Source organism: Penicillium longicatenatum, assembly GCF_028827895.1.
Source record: "Penicillium longicatenatum strain IBT 33135 chromosome Unknown contig_7_segment0_segment0, whole genome shotgun sequence".
Classification (NCBI taxonomy): domain Eukaryota; kingdom Fungi; phylum Ascomycota; class Eurotiomycetes; order Eurotiales; family Aspergillaceae; genus Penicillium; species Penicillium longicatenatum.
In genome coordinates, this window is record NW_026643124.1 from 307,102 (window position 1) to 327,371 (window position 20,270).

At 48.7% G+C, this 20,270-nt stretch overlaps 5 protein-coding genes across 5 annotated transcripts; 1 reads left to right on the plus strand and 4 right to left on the minus strand.

Annotated features, from left to right (window-relative positions):
* Positions 1 to 972: 972 nt before the first annotated feature.
* N7484_010394 (pleiotropic drug resistance family ABC transporter) lies at positions 973 to 5,700 on the minus strand (the record flags this gene model as incomplete). The annotated part of the gene is made up of 5 exons (XM_057120781.1): positions 973 to 1,402; positions 1,501 to 1,961; positions 2,014 to 3,498; positions 3,547 to 5,059; positions 5,123 to 5,700. The coding sequence occupies 5 exons, from the start codon at positions 5,698 to 5,700 to the stop codon at positions 973 to 975; spliced, it is 4,467 nt and encodes a 1,488-aa protein (XP_056966535.1).
* Positions 5,701 to 6,661: 961 nt separating this feature from the next.
* On the minus strand, positions 6,662 to 8,399 carry N7484_010395 (arylsulfotransferase family protein; the record flags this gene model as incomplete). The annotated part of the gene is made up of 3 exons (XM_057120782.1): positions 6,662 to 7,644; positions 7,696 to 7,761; positions 7,835 to 8,399. 3 exons carry the CDS (start codon positions 8,397 to 8,399, stop codon positions 6,662 to 6,664), a joined length of 1,614 nt encoding a protein of 537 aa, XP_056966536.1.
* A 510-nt stretch (positions 8,400 to 8,909) lies between these two features.
* On the plus strand, positions 8,910 to 10,811 carry N7484_010396 (MDR family MFS transporter; the record flags this gene model as incomplete). The annotated part of the gene is made up of 6 exons (XM_057120783.1): positions 8,910 to 9,018; positions 9,083 to 9,394; positions 9,443 to 9,960; positions 10,008 to 10,329; positions 10,390 to 10,532; positions 10,620 to 10,811. The coding sequence occupies 6 exons, from the start codon at positions 8,910 to 8,912 to the stop codon at positions 10,809 to 10,811; spliced, it is 1,596 nt and encodes a 531-aa protein (XP_056966537.1).
* A 447-nt stretch (positions 10,812 to 11,258) lies between these two features.
* Positions 11,259 to 13,532, minus strand: N7484_010397 (alpha-L-arabinofuranosidase A; the record flags this gene model as incomplete). Its single annotated transcript, XM_057120784.1, has 8 exons — positions 11,259 to 11,606; positions 11,655 to 11,762; positions 11,810 to 11,964; positions 12,025 to 12,444; positions 12,495 to 12,684; positions 12,735 to 12,851; positions 12,908 to 13,360; positions 13,413 to 13,532. The coding sequence occupies 8 exons, from the start codon at positions 13,530 to 13,532 to the stop codon at positions 11,259 to 11,261; spliced, it is 1,911 nt and encodes a 636-aa protein (XP_056966538.1).
* A 989-nt stretch (positions 13,533 to 14,521) lies between these two features.
* On the minus strand, positions 14,522 to 19,212 carry N7484_010398 (uncharacterized protein; the record flags this gene model as incomplete). Its single annotated transcript, XM_057120785.1, has 9 exons — positions 14,522 to 14,567; positions 14,666 to 16,749; positions 16,801 to 16,835; positions 16,890 to 17,713; positions 17,763 to 17,823; positions 18,650 to 18,690; positions 18,751 to 18,827; positions 18,880 to 18,979; positions 19,154 to 19,212. 9 exons carry the CDS (start codon positions 19,210 to 19,212, stop codon positions 14,522 to 14,524), a joined length of 3,327 nt encoding a protein of 1,108 aa, XP_056966539.1.
* Positions 19,213 to 20,270: the final 1,058 nt, after the last annotated feature.

Here is a 20,270-nt window from a genome sequence, read left to right on the forward strand (position 1 = left end):
TGCCAAATGACCATAGCAGGAATCAAAAAGGCAAGGGAATGTTTCGCCATCCCAGAACGTCAAGCAGTTGAGTAGCCATCTTTTCAATGATGGACCTCATTTTCACTTAATTGGCAACCCACCTATTCGGGTATCACGGAAGATCAGCCGTAACCGTCGATCGATATCCAAGACCTCCGCTGATGAGCTTCAATGACAGCGATGTTTCACAATATCGCATAGTAATATCTCCATTTGACTATGTGATCAATACGCACGATGCATATTTGGTTGAGTGGAGAGCCAATTGTGACTTTGTGCCCTATCTAGAAAAGAAGAGGGCGCAGTTCAACATCAATTCGTCTTAGTATCATAACTAGATTGACACCCAGACTATAAATGCAATTCCCGGGCATGGTGATTAGAACCGTTATTGATAAACACCCTGCAAGCTACTCTACTCTCAAACACCGTGAAGGTCGTCAATCTAGCAGCCTCTGCGGAGTATTTTCACGAGTACTAAAGGGCGAGCACCTAAGCTCTCTAGTTCGGGTGATGCAGGCCAAAAAAGCAAATCTCTTCTATCACTCGATGATTCGCCGGCGGCCTGTACGCAGCAGTGACGTAGTAGTCTCGCCCGGGTCATGCATTTAATGTTCCGAAATCCTAAATCCCACGGCCTAATTGTGGTCGAGCCGGCCTGCCAAAGTGAAGGGCGGAAAGGCAGCTCTTTCTGGCGCTGGGAGCAGTCAATCTTGGCGACTCTCCAGGTCCTTGTATTCTAGTTCCCAAAGAGCAGGATGAACTTTCTTGTAAGGCTATAATGTTCATTGCTGGGGTTAATTCAATGAAATAAACCAATATTTGATTCCTATACAGAATTAAGATTATCTATGGAGCAAATGGATTTAATTTGGGTCGAGACCACGGGCCTGACCTAAAATCCGCCCCCACGGAGTGGAGAATTGAGTGGAGTGAAAACTTTGCGCTCGCTCACTCCTGCTTCTGCCTCACCTTGCGAGACCAGTTCTTTGGTACCCGAACCAACCAATAGAGGAACACAGCCATGAAAACATTGAAGATAATGTAAGCAAAGATCAAGCCGATGTTCCTCCAGTGGTCGCTAAAGTAGATGTTGAGAGCGGCCAAGAACTCGTCCGTGGTGGAGATCGAACAGAGTTGGCAATTCTCCGTCGCTTCCGGGTTGAGCAGGGTCGCATGGTATTGTGTCGCATAGAAATCCAGGTATTGGGAACAGTTCTGTCCGGTAGGTGGCGGGATGGTTAGGAGCTCGATATCCGAACAATGGGCACTATTCCCTGACAACCCTGTGGATAGGACGGCAGAAACCAGGTACGTGAATGGCGAGACGCGGTACATGAAGATCCAGAACCGGGGCAATTGGGTGGGACTTGAGAGGACACTAGAGAAAGCCAAGATAAGTAAGTGGGCGTAGATCATCAAAGGAGAAAAAAAAAAGTGCCAAGGTTGGGAGAACTCAGTGATATGGGGCAAACTTACCCGTTAAAAACCAAACAAAGAGAGAAAAGCAACTGCGCGATATTACTTCCCGTCTCAGGCTGCTCGATCCCGGCGATGATCATTGAGCTGAACGTCGAGGAGAACATGAGGAAGACCAGGATAATCAAGAACATGGTCCCACCCCGCTCCATCGTTGTGCCCTCTGGTGCATTACGGTACAGTCCGATCGGGTAGTACCATGAGAAATACACAGGAACGGCCATAATTATGTTCCACGGAAGCTCGGTGAAGATACTGGCAAGCATGAATGCCTTCCAGGAATAGGCTTTTGAAGGCCGTTCACGAACTTCATACAGCGATCGCTGCGTGCAGAAACTGGGCATCATCTGTTGAACCAGATTGGGAAAAATGATGAGAAGCATGAAAATGGCGAACATCTGGTTCTGCAGGCCTTGTTGAGTGTTGGGCTCGCGCCAGAAACTGAATCCGATAAACAAGGGCTGTTAAAGGTTAGTAAGGAATGAAAGAGATAGACCATTTGAGTTCGCTGACCGGAAAAATACACATGGCAGTCTTGGAATAGAGATACCCAGGACTGCGGAAATACTGCTGGTACATGCGACGAATACAGATGAGAAACTGATACCAGATTGGAGTTGCGAACTCTCCATATCCAGCAGTCGCAGCCGCCACCGGTTTCTGGGAGAGCTCCTCTTTCATCTTGACAAGTTCCTCGCGCACAGCAACTCGTTCAGGACTATTGACCCATTCATCTGCCCAGTCACGATCCGAGTGAGAGCCTGGGGCCGCGCCAATAACCTCAAGCATCCACTCGGCAGGGTTTGCGTCCTTTGGACAGCTAATCGAGCCCTTATCCTCAAAGTACTTGATGAGAGTCTCCATGTTGGAGCCCAGATCACCAAAGTACACTGTACGGCCACCTTTGGCAAGGAACAGCAATCGGTCGAACTCCTGCATTAGGATAGCCGAGGGCTGGTGAATGGTGCAGAGAACCGCCTGGCCGTGGTTGGCGAGCTTGCGCATCAACGAGCAGATAGACCAAGCGGTTTGACTGTCAAGACCGGAGGTTGGCTCATCGAAGAACAGCAGCAGATCTGGTTTAGCCGCGATCTCAACACCAATGGTCAATCGCTTGCGTTGTTCCACGTTCAATCCTTCACCCAAGATGCCGACAACGGCTTCCGCGTATTCTTCCATGTCAAGCATCTTGATGACTTCCTCAACGTAGGCGATCTTCTCGTTGTACGGGGTCTTGTGAGGCTGACGGAGGAGCGCACTGAAAGTGAGTGCTTCACGCACAGTGCTGGTCTCCAGATGGAGATCCTGTTGTTGAACGTAGCCAGTTTTACGCTGGAACGAATGATCGCGCTGTCTACCATCCACGAGCATGTCACCGGTGATTACTCCCATGGTCACTCGGTCGGCGAGCACATCGAGTAGAGAGGTTTTACCAGCACCTGTCACGCCCATCAGGGCAGTCAAGGTGCCAGGCTTCACCCAGCCATCCACGCCGTCAAGGATACGACGGGGCTTGCCTTTGATCTTGATATCGTAGCAAACATTTTCCCAATGGAAGATAGCAGTCTGTTTAGCAAGATTGGCAGTGTGACCCTGAGGTTCACCGATGTGCTCCTTCTCTGCTAATCCGGTTTCTGAATCACTGCTGCGAGCCTTGTTCACAAAGGCAGGAATCTTGCCGCGAGGGAAGACCAAGATCTCACCCTTGGATGGCTTGGCTCGAATAAACTCGCTGGTGACAATATACAAGATCAAGAAGAAGATATAGAACGCAATCAGGATACCGAAGTTGCGCCACATGTGATCCTTGTAGTACTTGAATGTGGTGTTGATGTATTTGTCTCCGTTGACAAAGTTCTCACCAGCGACCGCGCCCTTGTCGTTACAGATTGTCGAGCTGAGAGGTGTATCTGCATAGTGCGGACCTTGAGGAACATAAGAAGAACATGGAAAATCCCGATCACTGAATTCGTTCACCATTAAGGATTCGAATGCGTACTAGCAGACGTTAGCATGAAACCACGATCCTCTACACGGGACTCTTACCGCAATGGGATTAAGCCAATTGAGCCACCTGAACCAAGGGTGCATATCACGAGTTGGAATAGCAAAACCAGTGTAGATAACTAGAATCATCATGAAGATTGAAGACGGGACCATGGCTTGGGCCATAGATCGTGAAACAGCTCCAATCCATCTAAAGATATTCGACATCACCAAGGTCGTGGTGAAAGAGAACAAAAAGAAGATAAAAAAGTGGCCGGCCGTCCGACGAAGATGAGGAATGAAATAGATAATGAGGTTAAAGAAGATAGCAATCAATATCTTTGACGGCAGCTCGACAATGTAAGAGCTGATAGCTTCGGCGGAAGGGTGGTAAAGGGCGTATTTGTAGTGTTTCTCCACGATTGGCCGTTGTTGCCACAAGATCATAATTTCCAGAGCGCTGGCGAAGGCGTTCAGCAGAACTGCGAAAAATAGTAGCGCTCCACGCTGGAAGAAGCTACCTGTGTTATCTTCCAGATTCAAAAAGACCGTAGAGACGATAATGCCCATAACCGCGTTACCAATCACAGATGCGATTGTCATGCTCATGTCTCCTTTTAACCGAAGGAATCCACGCCATAGACAGAGCTTGATCTGCATAGGATATGAAATAGTGTACGGAGAGGCAGCTCGTGAACCCTTAGACTTCTGTGCTGCACGAGACTGGTTGAATTCGTCCAGCTGGCGACCTCCAACTGGGTTCTGAGCATTCTTATCGGCAATTTCCTGAAGAAGCCTCTTCCGCTCAGGACTCGCCTTCCAGCGAGCAGCGAATTCATCCGGGGTGCGAGGGACCTGGCTTTCAAAGCCTGGACGAGCTTTGCGTTCCGAAGGACTGGTTAGAGAAGTGAGGAAGTCTGCAGTGGTTTGGCGATCGGGACAGTCGAAGCCCATATCGATAAAGAAACGACGCGCATCCTGTGCTTTGCCAAAGTAGATCTGTCGTCCCTCGTAGAGAACAATCGCCTTGTCGAAGAGGTCGTAGATGGACTGACTGGCCTGGTAAATGGCGACGACAGCTGTGGTACCACTGTAGTCGGTGGACAAACGAATGTTCTTCACGAATTCTAACGCAGTGGAACTATCGAGACCACGTGTGCTGTTATCCCAGCACTGCAGGGGGCTGCCACAGAGAGTCGTCTCGGCAATACTAACGCGCTTCCGTTCACCTCCCGAGACGCCACGAATGAAGTCATTTCCTACCTTGGTGTTAACAGTATGGGAAAGCCCAAGCATGGCCATGGTCACATCTCGCATGTGCAGGGCATACTGATCACGTGTTACGCCTGGAAGCCGATTGCTCGGAGTGCGTGCTTGAGCCGCAAAAAGCAAAGTTTCGCCGGCGGTCAACTGAGGGAAATGGATCTCCGTCTCAGCTTGATAGATGACCTCACCGCGGAAACGACTGTGCATCTGATCCCACGAGATGCCTTCATACTGTACATCCACCCCATCACCTAGGAAGAGACCATGCGTCTCACCAGCAATGGTCTTGAGAAACGTGGAACACCCACTAAGCACATGTCAGTGTGACGGCCGAAAACAGCTAAAATTAGGAAAAGGGCCCGAAACTTACCTGCCTGGTCGACCCAAGGCAACTAACATCTCCCCATGTTCGAGAATTCCCTCAAAGTCGCGCAGAATATCAATGCGCACTTTCTTTCCCAGGCCGAACATGCGTTTTGTCCCATCAATCATCTTCAGCCACACATTGGCAAAATTCAACTGGTAATCTGCCGCCGTACCATACCCAAAGACATTCAAGTTTTGAAAAGACACGCCTGCAGTACGACGCGGGAAGCGGTCAGGGTCGCGGGTCATCTGCAGGGTATTGCGAACCCATTTGCGGGAGTTAAAATCGGACGAACTAGGGTCCAACTCAGGGTTCTTGGAAGGATCAAGGAAGGTATTGATTGCATCGGACGATGAGCCGGAGCTCTGCTGTTGTGACAGTCGCGAAAAAGTGCGCGCGAGCTTTGTGATTTCTTGGTGTCGCAATTCTTCCGACTCAGCTGGTGTGACGGATTCTGTCTTCTCTTCGTGTTCGCTGAGAGAGGACGTGGTTTCTGTGGTGTTTGTCTCCTGGGCCTGCTGGACTGCGCGAGCAACAACGGCGCTTCCACCAAACGGTGCCGGGGGCTGAGGGGCCGCCATGAGTCTATCGCATGGCAGGTGGGGCACCGAGTCGAGTCTGGGGAAAGAAAGGGGAGAAGAGCAGGCGAAGAAATCATCTTGCAATAAGCCCGGGGAGCGATTACGCTTTTGGGAAAGTGATGATGTCCCGGTTCTCGGATGGAGTAAGACCCGAGTCGCCAATTTTTACTTCCGGGTCTCCTGAACCCTGTGTGTGCATGGATATCGGGCGCCTGAAAGGGATCCCGATAGATGTAAATATACTTGCTGGACCACTATCTCCGCTACGGTGAACCATGTATCGACTACTTACTTCCCGGAACTTCAAGTTGCCGTGAATCGGCGTTCAAGATCCGGGATGCACATAATAAGAGTCATGCTGGGTCATATCGAAGCGATCAGGAAATATCTCAAACTCAACCGTTTTCCTACCCAAGTATAAATGATGATTGGCCGCGTATTCGTGTCGTATTCCCCGCATCTTTAAGTGGATTCGGTGGAGTCATCCACGGATCCATCTGCATTGACCCTTTTGGGATAGCTCATATGGCCGATACGAGCTGACGAATCATGCACGTGGACCATGTGGCAGGTCACGTGTGTCATACAAAGGAACATCAATCATTCATGTTCCGATGCCACTGATCCTAGCACGGATAACATTACCTCCGGGAACCCGATACAGCGTCTAATACCCTTACCCAAAATGCAGAGATTGATATTACATGCATCCCAAAATAACACAATAAGATTATCTAGGAAGGACCACTTGCCTAGAACCCATACGGTACACTTCAAAACAAGACAAAGGATCAAATGAATGTATTGTTCAACTACTTCTAGTCCATCATGATGCTATACCCCTGAACTCGTGTGGTGAAAACCTGAGCACAAGCGAGTTAACAACCGTCACCTTCTGCTAACCATAATGGATCCATGTTGGTCAGTCATGTGATGGTTATGCGGCTGCCTAGGCTTGGTATCAAGCTTGGAACACCACTTGCTTCATATGCGATCGGTCGGGCGAGGACAGTGCAGTAACCTCGATACCATGGGCACCAGGGGGAAGAACTTGATCCTGAACACGAGTAATTTGCGTGGTTCTCAAGACGTGACCTCGACCGGAGATGGCCTCGGCAGCTACATGCATATGTATATGGCCAGATAAAAGCAGCGAGGTCTCGAATCCACTGCGCTCAGCTTCACCCAGAAACGACCGCGATCCATAATTGTCCGTCACGGCATAGAAGCGCCAAGCCACAGTCTCGGTGTCGCCGTTCCAGGAGACATACACGGCCATGCCAGAAGATGTCTTGTGTGCCACAATGGCGGGTTCTTCAGTGGGAAGGCCAGTCCAATTGAACCGGAAAGCGCGATAGTTCTGTACGCCTTCACCCAGAAGGTCCGAATCCATGTAGGCGTGAAAGATGGGGACGCTATCCGATGTGAATTCGGTCATCGCCCCCTCGGAACCCCAGTTGACCAGTGCGTTGCCATTAGGCAGGAGCTGAGTACTTCCTTGCGATTTGGCCAGGAGGTCATCGGGAGGCTGAAATGCCTGAATAATTTCCGCGGTCCAAGTTGCGGTATTGACGGAGATTACCTTTCCCTGCGAGATGGGGTACGTATGAACTTCATGACCACGGTGATTTTCAGTTCCATGAGCAGAGTTATCAAACAGTGAGATTATCTCTTTGTCACCATCGCGGGAGACGAAGCGCGCATGATGTTGGAAGCAAAATGCGACATTGGGACCAAGTTCAAAGTCGGACTTGAGACCACCTAGCCGCCAGATAATCTCCCCGGTGGCTCCATTAATCTTGTGAACGGCACAGGCATCGCGAGCAGAGATAAGGTAGTCCCCGGCTGCATCCTTGTCGACGGAGTTGATGTGGAAGTAGTCCCATGCATCAGATGAGTTCCATCCGGCACCAGCCTGGCCTGGATTCAAGGGAAGGACAGCCTCTGATCATCATTAGCCGGGAAATTTGAGAATCCTTTGATTTAGGAACATACCATCTGGACTGACATGCTCTAGACTGGACCACTCGAAAAGTAACTCACCGGTCTCGATGTCCAATTCTAGTTAGCGTCAGCAAAGTTCGCCATAATCTTCGAGTACGTTACCTAGAAAGGTATCGAGGTCGGTCCTCACCTTGAAAAATAGCATCAACAATCCATTGCTGGTCTGCACTCCCACCCCAACGGCTCAAGTCCGTCGGAATAGGCTGATAGACTTGGATCAACGCAGTCTTCCCATCAATAACTTGCAGCTCATGTTTATCCATAAACTTATGATTTCCAGCCCGCAACTCGCGAATGGTCTCATAACGATTATTCAAGATCGTGGCATGACCATGACCATGACCATAAGCTGGGTTATGATCCCCCTCAAAGCTATACAGAACATCTTGGCCTTTCCACTGTCCCTTGTGGAAGTTCGCCGCCCAGATGGAGTAGTATGTATATCCAGACCAGACGAGTTCGCCATCATCACGGAAGATATAAGGGCCTTCCTGGCGTGGGCCATGATGCTCTGGATCAACGAACTGGCCGGGGAAGGGAGCTATGAACAGATAGCCCTTTTCCACGTCGACGGTTGCTGGGATGGTGATGTTCAGACGAGGAGGAGCGAGGTCCGTGCGAGACTTGAATTGCCAGTCCGCGGCTGCAAGGGGGAGGAGCGCAGTAGCGCAGGCGAGGGTTTTGAGAACCTTCATCGTAACGGTGAGAGGGACTGGTCCAGCGATCAGTTTCCATGATGCCCGACATGATTTGTGACATAGGGTACATTAACCTTAGGTTGGTATTCTGCACTTGAAGCCGTGCGCTTTTGGATGTATATTCTGGGTTGTTCTTGAAGAAAATTGAGGTCGCGAATGGTTTCCGGAATTGTCTCAGTGTTCGAAGTGGGCTTTTTATGAGTACTTTAGTTGGTACTGCGACGTCATATCTTGAGTTCTGGTGCAAGAGAGATAATGCAAATGGAACATCAAATGTCGTGCTTGGTTCAGCGGGGCTTCATTTCCCGCATTTCCCAATCGGGTGCCCGATGCACTTCCCCTCGAATGAAATGACTAAAATTTGGAAGAGTTTTCTGTCAATGCCGATGTTTCGGCTGCACTAGCGGAAGTGACCTTTAAAAATTATAGTTTTCAATCTTAGATATCGCAATCCCCGCAATGCCGCACCCCAATACCGAACGAACTTCTGTACACTTTCACCACACCATGGAGTCAGAGCAAGAGCCTAGGATGGTTTCGAGCGAAAATGAGCCTCTTCTGGAGTCGGCTTCTCCTGTTTGGAGTCCACCGCGGGGCTTTTTCTGGATACAACTGGGTGTGTATATACTTATGTTTGCCTAGGCAATCTGTCGCAATAATCGAAAGCTAATGTGTTACAGCTATAATGTCCAATGTATTCCTGTCTGGGTTTGATGGAACAATCACCGCTTCGACATACGCAGTCATCAGTTCCGAGTTCAACGCTGCAAACACGGCGTCGTGGTTAACCACCTCCTACCTTATTACGAGCACTGCTTTTCAACCTCTTTATGGTCGCTTCTCAGATTTACTGGGCCGCCGGGCTTGTTTCTTTACTGCGACAATCACTTTCTTCACTGGTTGCTTGGGTTGTGCCCTGGCGCGAGATGTAATCTTTTTGAACATCATGCGTGCGTTGACCGGTATGGGCGGTGGTGGGTTGATGACAATGGGTGAGTCAAGTCGAAATATTGACGTCGATTTTAACTAACTTTTGGAAGCCACCATTATCAACTCGGATCTTATTCCTTTCCGCAATCGCGGGATGTATCAGGCTGTTCAAAATGCTGCGTATGGCTTTGGTGCCATCTGCGGTGCTTCCTTTGGAGGTGCTATTGTCGACACAATCGGCTGGCGCTGGTGCTTTCTAGTCCAGGTTCCTGTTTCCCTCACCGTGCTCGTCTTGGGATACTTTGTTCTCAAATTCCCTGCCAAAAGCAAGATCCTCGTACCCGGTCAACGTGGCCTCTGGCATCAGATTGATTTTCTTGGATCTTTACTGCTTATCCTGGCTCTCTCAAGTCAACTTGCTGGACTAAGCTTTGGTGGAAATGAGCTTCCTTGGACAAGTATCTGGGTGATTCTCCCTCTGGTAGCTAGTGTTGCTTTCCTAGCTGCATTTATTGCTGTGGAGGCGAAGACCACAGCTGTTCCGCTTATCCCGCTGAAGATGCTCCGTGGACTCCATCCAGTCTCTACTCAGATTGCTAATGTCTGCGTGGGAATGTCTGCATATGCCGTAAGTTTGCCCCGGAATATTATCAAGAGTAACGCTAATTTCAGCAGTTCCTCTTTACGCTACCGCTCCTCTTCCAGGTTATTCTGCTGGATAGTCCTACCAAAGCCGGTGCCCGCCTGGTCATTCCATCTCTAATGACTCCTGTTGGTGGAGTCATTGCAGGTGTAGTCATGTCACGCTGGGGCAAGCTAGCACATCTTGTGCGCGTTGGAGCCGCGTTAATGTTCATCGGAAATCTCCTAGTGACATTCCTCAACTTCAACGACTCAAACTGGAAGTACTTTGCATACATCATCCCCGCCAACTTAGGACAAGGCATTGTGTACCCAGGAATTCTATTCACCTTCCTCTCTGCGTTCGACCACGATGGTACACTTTCCCCCACATGTCATCCAAACCAAACCCCTTCGCTGACTATTTCCCAATCAGACCACGCCGTCTCAGCCTCAACAGTCTACCTAATTCGCTCCCTCGGAACAGTTTGGGGCGTCGCCATAACGTCCGCAATAATCCAAAACACACTGAGCTCAGGCCTCACGGAGGCCTTGAGTGGAGTACCAGACAAATGGAAAGTACTATCCAATCTTCCCAAAAGCAAGACGATAGGTCAAAATACACGGAACGAAGACAGCTGACCCCTTACCTTTTTTCCAATCTAGTTAATTGACGAAATCCGCCATTCAATCTCCGCAATCCACGATCTACCACCCGACATCCAAATGGCCGTCCGACTGGTCTATTACCGTGGAATCCGACTCTCCTTCGCAGCATCGGCCGCATTCGGACTGATTGCGACGGTTGCCGCTTTCTTTACCCGCGGAAAGGGCTTGGAACGGGGTAGAGGTGCTTAAGATTGTATATTTGCCTTGTATACGTTTACCTGATAGGCTAAATACTTTACCCGGGAAAGTGTAGGTAAAAGTGCGAGATAAAGGGTCTAGCGCGGCTCTGCTTTACGGCGAGAAGTGGATTCTAGACTGAAGAATGCACTGTACATAGGGTGGTGCGTTGGTGTGGGCACAGCCCCTGATCGGCGTGAGTCCCAGCACAAAGGGCTGTTAGCGAGATGAGTGGAGTCGGGAGGTTGGACGGGGATGTGTATAGCTCGTTTGAATGGGGTTTGGGGAGCGACGCTGGGTATAGCAGGGGTCATTTTAGATGATTACGTTTAGAGTTAGAATTTAACTTGATGAAAAACGCGATGTTCGTTTGAGGTTTAATGCCTCAAGGATGTAGCAGGGTTGAGACTAAAATCGTGCTTCATTGGCAAAATCTCAAATCTACCCATGGACATACAATCAATTGGTAGTCAGCACCGCAACACTAAGATTAGGCAAGCTGAAGCTGAAAGCTCCGCTCTTGCCTGCCTTGATGGTAGTGGTCTTGGAATTCACAAGGTTAGCCCCACCGACCGCATTCATCGAGAAAGCATCAGGGGCCGTCAAAATAGTCAGGTCAGCTTTAGTTCCCTTTTTAACTCCCTCGAAGGTCAATGAAACTGGGACAGCCTCAGTGCTATTGTACACAGCTCCCTTCCAGATGTGCGAGTTGGTCTTGTTGTTCAACCCAGCAACCCAGTAAAGAGGACCATAGGCATCAGCTGATGTTGTGGGCAAGGTGTTGGTGATGTGGTTGTGATTGAACAACTATATGATGTTAGAGGAGATGAAAACGTGAGGGCAGTAAAAACTTACATCATAGACATGCCAGCTCGTGGAACGAGCGGTGTCATCTGGATCAGCATTGAAAGAGTACATGCAGGGGCTCCATTCATAGGAGTTGATGTTCATGAAGTAGGGCGCCTGGACCAATTAGCTTAGTTCGTATACGAACTGGATGAGCAACCTACATATGTCGTTCCGATAATTTTGTCTGCGTTCCGCTCTGCGCCCAAAAAGTAGACAGCTTCGGCAACTGAGCCAATCCACCAGGGGTAAAGCGAGAAATTGATATCGGACCAGTCAATACCAACGCCATTGTTGTACTCCGTAGCGGCAATCTCACCTGTCACCAATCATTAGTCATCTCACAGAGTGGTGGTAACTGGATCATTAATAAACATACCAAGCAGGATGGGGTGCTCGTCGGTGTACTGGTCAAACTGGTTAAACGACGCAACAAAATTATCGGGAATGTCATAAAGATGGAAATCACCACCCGCAGAGCCCGGAAGGGTCATGTCAATTGTCGATGCCAGGACCTGGATGTTGGGGTATTTCTCTGTGATGGCATCGTAGAACGCAGCAAATCGGTATGCAATGTAAGAGTCTAAACCGTTATTGAGATTGTCTTCGTTACCGACCTCAACGAAATTGATGGTCCACGGGTCGGGGTATCCGTATTTCGCTCGGAGAGCACCATACTCAGTATCGACAGAGCCGGTCAGGAACTCAATCTCATTGAGGGCATCTTCAACGTAGATTCCAAGGTCTTCTTCAGAGACAATATCCTCATTCAGCGCGAGGCCACTCCAAACGGCGAGAACTAAATGGGTTAGTTGTGGATTCTAGAATCTTTGGTGGGATGATACTGACTAGGCTCCATGCCGAGATCGTCACACCAGTGCATGTATTCGATGAGTCCCATTCCACCAGTTTCTTCGTATCCCCAGGTAGTAGGGCGACCAGGGCGATCTTTGAGTGGGCCAAGGGTCTCGTTCCATTTCCAGCGAGTGTCAATTGTCTCTCCCTCAAGGTTGTTTCCACCAGGGAATCGAAGGAATTTCTGTCATTATATCAGCATAGACACAACAAGGCGTACTAAAGATCACTTACAGGGCCCATATCACTCATGGCTTGCATAAGATCAGTCCGGAAGCCATTGGGACGGTTATTCCATGTTGGTGGGAACAGGCTAATCAAGTTGAAGTCCAAGGAGCCACCAGAAGCTTTCTAAACACCGACGCATATTAGTCACTGAAGGGCGAAACATTCAATTTCAAGCTTACCGAGGCATCAAAGGTCAGCGAGAATGTGTTTTCGACATCGGCAGCCTTGTACTTCGGGGTGAGTGTAAACTCATGTTGAACCCACTCGTTGGCGACACTCTTAGAGGTCACCTTCACACTAGCCAGTGTCTTCCCAGTAGTGTTGGACTCAAGAGATGCCGTGAAAGAGCCCTTGTAATTACCCTTCACATAAAATGTACCAGAATACTTCTGAGGCCGCACATCAATTCCCCACCATCCCTCGTTCTTGAGACCAATGGTTCCTTTTCCTGATACTTTGACTGAAGTCGGAAGAGCAGAGGAGAGTGGCTTGCTGAGATTCTGGAGGGCTATTGTTGACTCGCCAACAGCAGACCAGGCATCCAAGTTTGACGGGTAGAGTGAACTCCCTTGAAAGGCTCGGTTGCGAATCAGTTCTGCATACAGGCCTCCTTCGCCGCCGTGGTTGATTTCCTACACGCTCTTTCAATACTAAGTCACTTCTGCAAAATACAAGGAGACTAACCTCTATCATGACACCATATTGTGTGTTGGTAGTGATGTTGCCCCCAGACTTCGCAACTGAAATGGTATAAGCCGCACTGGCAGAGGCCAGCAACGGCAACAGCAAATATTCACGCAACATTGTTGCGGCCTTCAATTGAAGATATGCAAATCGAAGATCCTATCCCGAGTAGACCATAAGAGAAGATTCCACGGCGGGATCGCAGCGGGTATTTATGCATCTGGAATTCCAGTCCCGCATCGAAATATCCCGTCCGACCCACGAGCAAAGCCATGTTGCCGGTTGGAGACCCCTCCTTGAACGTAAATACCCCTCAACATCGTGAGAAGAGATCTAGAAGTGGGCCGTATCGGAGCCGATCATTTCCTCTTGGGAGGTAAAACGAGCTGTTAGCTCCCTGTAGTCAGGCAATGACAGGTATCGCATTTCCCGTTTAGGCAAAATCCCTGGGGAGTGCAGGATGCAGGGGTCGGTTCCCTCCAGGGGCGCAGTGGGAAAACCTCGGCAGAATGGCTGCAGGACTACTATGTGATCCCTGCATGGAATGTTGGCAGAGATTGTTGTCCGATTAGATGATGAGGAATGTCAGAATTCAGGAGACTTGCAGGAATCTCTATAAATGTGACATCCGCTGTCGAGTCGTATTGTCGCTCTTGAAAAGCTACTACGATGACTTTCTTCAGCGCCACCGGAGAATCACTAACAAACAAGAAATTGAAGCGGGGAATATGATTGACGGGTAAATAGGGCCTTCTCCGCATCTCCACAGAGCCTCCACTTCCCGTCACAGACCCAACGTACAATTTTGTGTAGTTACGTGACGAAATTTTTAAGCAGAAGATTTTGAATTGGATACATCAAAGATATGCTAATTTACAAAAGTTCGGCCGCTTTTCAAATTGCAGATACCAATGGCGGACTAGGGTCAGCCTTCTTGTCTCGTAAGCTGCCAATAAGAGTTTCATCCGTTGAGGCACAACTGATTGGCTGGATAAGTGTCGAGTCTAACTTCAACTTTACCTCTTTGAGAATGGAATCGTCCTTTTTTCGCCGTCGGAAACTGAGTAACCCAAAGTAGCCTTTCTGTTGAGGCCACTTTTGTCTTCCACCTAATACCCATTGGGCGCGCTCCATATAACTAATTCGGCACCGTGCCTGTAAGAACAAACTATTTTTATGAAGTTTTCGTTAATATTAATATCACCAAATAAGCTGATTGAATGGAAGGAAACATTCGCCATGCGGGAACATACTTGCGCGAAGTCCATTGTTCTAGGTGTTCGTAGCAATTGACAGTGGAACGATGGTTACGTCCATGGACCTTGGTCTCTAGACGTGCACATTCTGTCATCATTGCAAGGGCTTCATCATGTCGCATTTGTGCCTTCAAAACCAAAGCCAATTGGAAAGTATCACGTAGGACTGCCGGATGCTCCGGCCCAAGAGCTTTTCGGCCCGTTTCCAGTGCATCGATGTATAACTGCTCCGCCTCTTTCATTTTCCATCGGTATATATAACAATCCGCAAGGATAACAATGGCACGTCTCGTAAGAGACCAGGTACTGCTTTTGTCAGGGTTATCTGACCTCTTTGCCATGCTCATTATGTGACAACACAACTCTTCCGCTTCACGGAACCGGCCTTGTCCTTGATAAACACGAGCCATCGCATCGATGGCCATAAAGAGCCGAGGGTCACCTGGCGAGTAATGATCTAAGGAGAATCTGAGAGCACTCTCGCAAAGCACCTCAGCCTCCTCTAGTTCATTGATGTTTTGAAGGCCACAAACCAATTCGAGCTGCAAACGTATCGCTTGTTCGCTGTTAGGACCGCGGATGCTTTTCTCAACACCTAAAATCTCACGAAGTATCTTTATACTATCCTGATACTCCCCCAGGTTTTGGTGATTGTTAGCGAGATTTGCACGAAGCAGGATGGTACGCAAATTGTCATGACCATGTACAGCTTCGGAGGATTGGATTGCTTGTCGATAAAGCCCCAAAGCTTCTCTGTACCTGCAATCAGAATGTATTGAGTAGACGGACACACTTAGCAATTCGACTCTCTCCCAGGTGGGAGGATCATCAGCCGTTGACTCCAGAATTTGGAGTGCATGCGGCAATGCTGCTCGTCGTTCGCTGGGTGCATCTGTGGGTTGAAACATTGCGGCTAAATGACGAAGTGTGAATACCTCCCATTCACGAAGGCAATTCATCGATCGAAGCCAATTCTTTGTCGCAAGGTGGACTAGTCGATGCATATCAAGTCGAGTGCTATCGCTTCGAGCTCGAACAAAAGAATAGGAAATGAGTACACCAATGGCTTTTTGTTTCTCTAGCTCGGGTGCGGAAGGGAGAAGCGAGATAGGTATATCCTTTGCATTTACACAGGACATGAAAGCGAGGTAATCAGTCGCCAAGCGATTATCTCGCTGGATTTGACTAAATGAAGTAAGCCATGTTGTTGCGACTGGATTTCGTATGCTCTTGTATCTTCCTTCGTCTTCGAAGTCTTCACTAAGAAGATTCAACACATCCTGGTCTTGTCCGTCTAAAAGTTTGACGTAGGCTAATAGGTCCATGCCGTTCTCGTTGATGAATGAAGCGGCCTGAATGATGGCCAATGGGAGATATGTGAGGCGTTCAAGGAGCTCCCGGGCACTTTGGGTGTTGTCCAGGAGATCCTTCTTAAGAAGAGAGTTGGCCAGTACCCGCATTGCTTTTGGTTCATCCAATTCATTGATTTGGATCACGTCCGTTGCGGCAAGATATTGTGCCACTTTGGTACTTCTGGTGGTAAAAAGAATGACACCTCGATCGCTTTTGGGAAGAAAGCCCCTCAAACCTCCCTGTTGGCAATCTCGATTGTTTTCCTTCCACAACTCAAGATCGTCAGCATTGTCAAATATCAAAACCCAGCGACCACTGTGAGACTGGCTAAGATAACTCTGCACCACCCTCTTGACGTCTTCCTTTTGCGGATCAAATTGAAGACGCAAATGGTGTGCAATATCCAGATATGCCTGTTCCAGAGTTTCCGTGTCAACAGCAGGAATCCAGAATACTGAGCAGTCTGGATATAAGTCTTTGGTTTGGTACACTACTTCCAGAGCAATTTGCGTTTTTCCGACACCACCAAGGCCAACCACAGCAATGCGTCCTGATTGGCCCTTCGCGAAAAATGTTCGTTTAATTTTGCTGACATGCTCACGATCAACGAATTTGGAATTTCGCTCTATTGGAACAACCCAACCAGAAGGATCATGTTGTTCAAATGCACTTCCAGCGGAATGAATGTTGCCGAGAACCTGGGCTCGAAATACTTGGGCTTCGTATCCCTGTTTCTGATTAGAATGATTCCTCAGATCATCAACCTTATCAATTCTTACAGTGAACTGTAAGTCAAAATCAAGACTCGTTTTTCCTATAGGCCGTTAGTCTTCCAATGGCTTCAGCACAGGACAAAAATTGCACATACCTTCTTTCTCAGCTAAATTCAAAATACAATCATGAATGCGAGACTTTTGTGAAGAATGATGCAGATAATCTTGCGTCGCGTTTTCAATCAAACTTCGCTGCGAACAGTCGTCCATACGGACTGCCTGAAGCCCTTGTTCAACACTAAATCGGAAGAGGCGATTTCCCTTGCTCTCGTTACTCCACCGAGCCATGAAGCGTCGCTCCGTGCTTTCTGGCTTTGTAGCTAAATTGATCAACGTTTTACTAAGGAATTTCCAAGCGTTATTAGTAATTGGTGGTAAAGCCGGACAGCCCGTGCCCACCGTCAGGAAGCATTTGACCAAGGGCTTTATCTCTCGACTCGTGGTGCACCATATGTCGGCAGCCTCCTCTTCCACTTCTTCAACGGGATTATTTGCCCCAAATGCACCATCCACAAACTCTCGATTGCCGATGGTCACCGGTTCAAAGAAAGTTGTTGCCGCAGAAGTGGCTAAGGCTGCCTCACATATCGTGGCTGGCAGGGTATCCTCATTGGGGACACTATAACTCCGAAGTCGTGTGACCTGAAGTGTATCTCTGGATGTAGTGCAAACGAAAGATCTGGTACGGCGTGGAGCGCCGTCATCCATAAGATCATTAGGTGACGCACCGGCCTTAGTAATGACATGCTCAATAGCTGCCTTGAGCCGTTTGCTATCGAATTGCGCTCTAATATTTAGAGACCAATCGATAGGAACCTTTCTTATCTTCTCGCCGAAGACGGATTCCATCAATTCGCTGTACGCATCAATGCATTCGTCGACATCAAGTTCCAATCGACCGAGCATAATGGCAATGAGTCTGGTAATTTAGTTTGAGCTTGGAATCATTCAACTATGGCTCCACTCACCCTCCTGTACTGGTTCCCCCAATCAAATCAAAAATATCGCATGGCTTGAGATGTTGACCATCTGTGCGTTCACGGTTCAGTTGGAGCATAATGTCCCTCAAAATTAACAAAGTAGAGAATCCTCGAACTCCACCCCCGTCAAGTGACAATAGGCACAGCCCATTCGTGTCACGAGGATTTGGTCCAGCATTCTCCATTATTATCGAACGAACAATATAAGGTTATTATTGCAAGTAAAAATACCACAGAGTGTTTGAGTTCAGAAAGATTTCCTATGGCCCAGGATTTACTACTACCTTTAAAAAGGCGCAGACCTGGATGATCTACGCGACATGGCAATGCGGGCGGAGCAAGGCGCTTAGCTGCATTCTGAAACTCACTCCTTGCCAATCGCAGGTACAAGGCTCCAATCGGGCGATGCGCTGCCATGATTTTCGCATAGAAATTCGCACAGGGAAGTTATGCATGTAATTTGAGAAGTTAGTGGGTTCCCTGCTGCACAATCATAATCCATCCATCCGCCTTCAAGCGATATTTGAACATCCTTCTAAAAAGCATAACAACTTACCTTATTTAGTGTATTAGAGAAATTGTGTACAATTATCGTTTATCAGACTCGAGGGATTTAATAGTTTCGATTTCCCATGGGCGCCATATCCTCAGATGAAAACACAATTTTGGCTACATTCACATTGTCATAAGACTGCAGCTCCGCAGAACTTGATAAAGAAAGATTAAGGCTCAAAGAGGAAATTGGATCAAGGCCAGACCCTGCCGGGAAGTTCCAACAAAATCAAACGCCGAAAGGAAGCAAGGTATCATCGGGTTCATTGGTCATGGCATTCAGCACATCTCGCAGCACTCGATGCAATCCGCACAACACTCACAGCCCTCCTCACAAACGAAGCAGCAGCACAAAGTCGCCAAGCTACGGGTTTTCATTAATACACGGAAGGTCACAAGCATTGGGGATATAGTTCGAGCTTACCAGGCACCGAGACAACCCTGGCTCTTGCCGCCGCCACCACTGCCGCGGTTGTCGGGTGGGGGTTGCTGATATTGCATCTGAACAGTTTATTAGTTTATTTTGCGCGCCCCGCCACTAGATTAGACATACCGGCTGCTGCTGGTAGCCCTGAGGGGGGCCATATTGTCCGGGAGGGGGACCGTATTGTCCGGGAGGGGGACCGTATCCTTGCTGAGGGTAGCCACCGTAACTATATCCAAACAGCTGGTCAGCACATATCCTTCCAAAGTCCTGATGCGCACTCCCTCGAAGGCTGGCATGAATCCATCCGAACACCACTCAATCTATTCGATCGGCGGGCGCACGATCCGGATTTCGTCTAGTGGTATTCAAGGTATATCGTTCACGACTCGGTATGACTTACGCCTGGGGAGGAGGAGGGGGGCCGCCGTGAGGGGGACCCTGATGATAGTAATCGGCCATATTGAAGCTAAACTGAAGAACGAATCAGTAACACGATCACACCCAACAATATTATGCACAAAGCCGCTGCTGAATTCACAGCCAAAGGATCGAGAGGATGATAGACCGCTGCGATAACTAGAGCGATCAGGGATGCGACGTACCTAGTCGGTCGGGGAAGCGGAAATTGGCGGAGAGGAGCACAAGGCTTGCGACAGAAACAAGGGGCTTGACTAGCGAGTGAAGCGACCGCTAGAATGAAAAAGAGTGGTTGAAATCGATGAGATGAAGCCCGAAGGGAAGAGAGAGAGTAAGAAAGGAAAAAGAGGAGACAAGGTTTACCGAAGCCGCCGATGGAGCTGAATCTGCAGGAAGAATAATTACTCGCGACTCCTTTTTTTTCCCTTTTCCGTTTTCCGTTGTTTACTAAATGTATGGTACGGGCTTGGCAACGTAAGGCTGGATGAGAATAGAATTCCCCAAAGCCAAGACTACAGTCTGGTACTTTAATACACCGATATCTAGTTACCTAGAATGACCCGATTCATGTCTTGAATTCTATTTATTTCCACATTGCGGCTGTGAAGCCAATGTATCGATCCACTATGAATGGACTGCCACACTTGCTCGCCACTAATTGCTCGGGTAAAGAATTCAATACCATTTTCTGACCCCCATATTAGGCCGGGGCCGTATTATTACCGTTAAGGAGTGTAACGTGGCCCACTGAGCCACAACAGAGACCCAGCCCTATCACCGGACCAGCGCGGTCAGCCACACATCCTTCTCCACCCTGTTGAGAGTCATTGGCCTGGAACCCAGCCACCGTGTCACTAGAAGCATTTGGATCCCCACTATGAGCGGGATCTCACCCACTCAGAACCCGGGAGTGGGCGAACCGCCCACCCTGGCTTTATCGGTTTTCTTTCGGCAGGTTGACCGCTGGTATTGCTGCTGCCTGTGTAGACTACATACATGGACGTACATAGCTGCCTGTATATGAAGTTTACATTGCAGGCGGGTGCCGAGACATCAAACTGGAATGTAACCAGTATGTTCCATTCCGAAATTGGCCACTG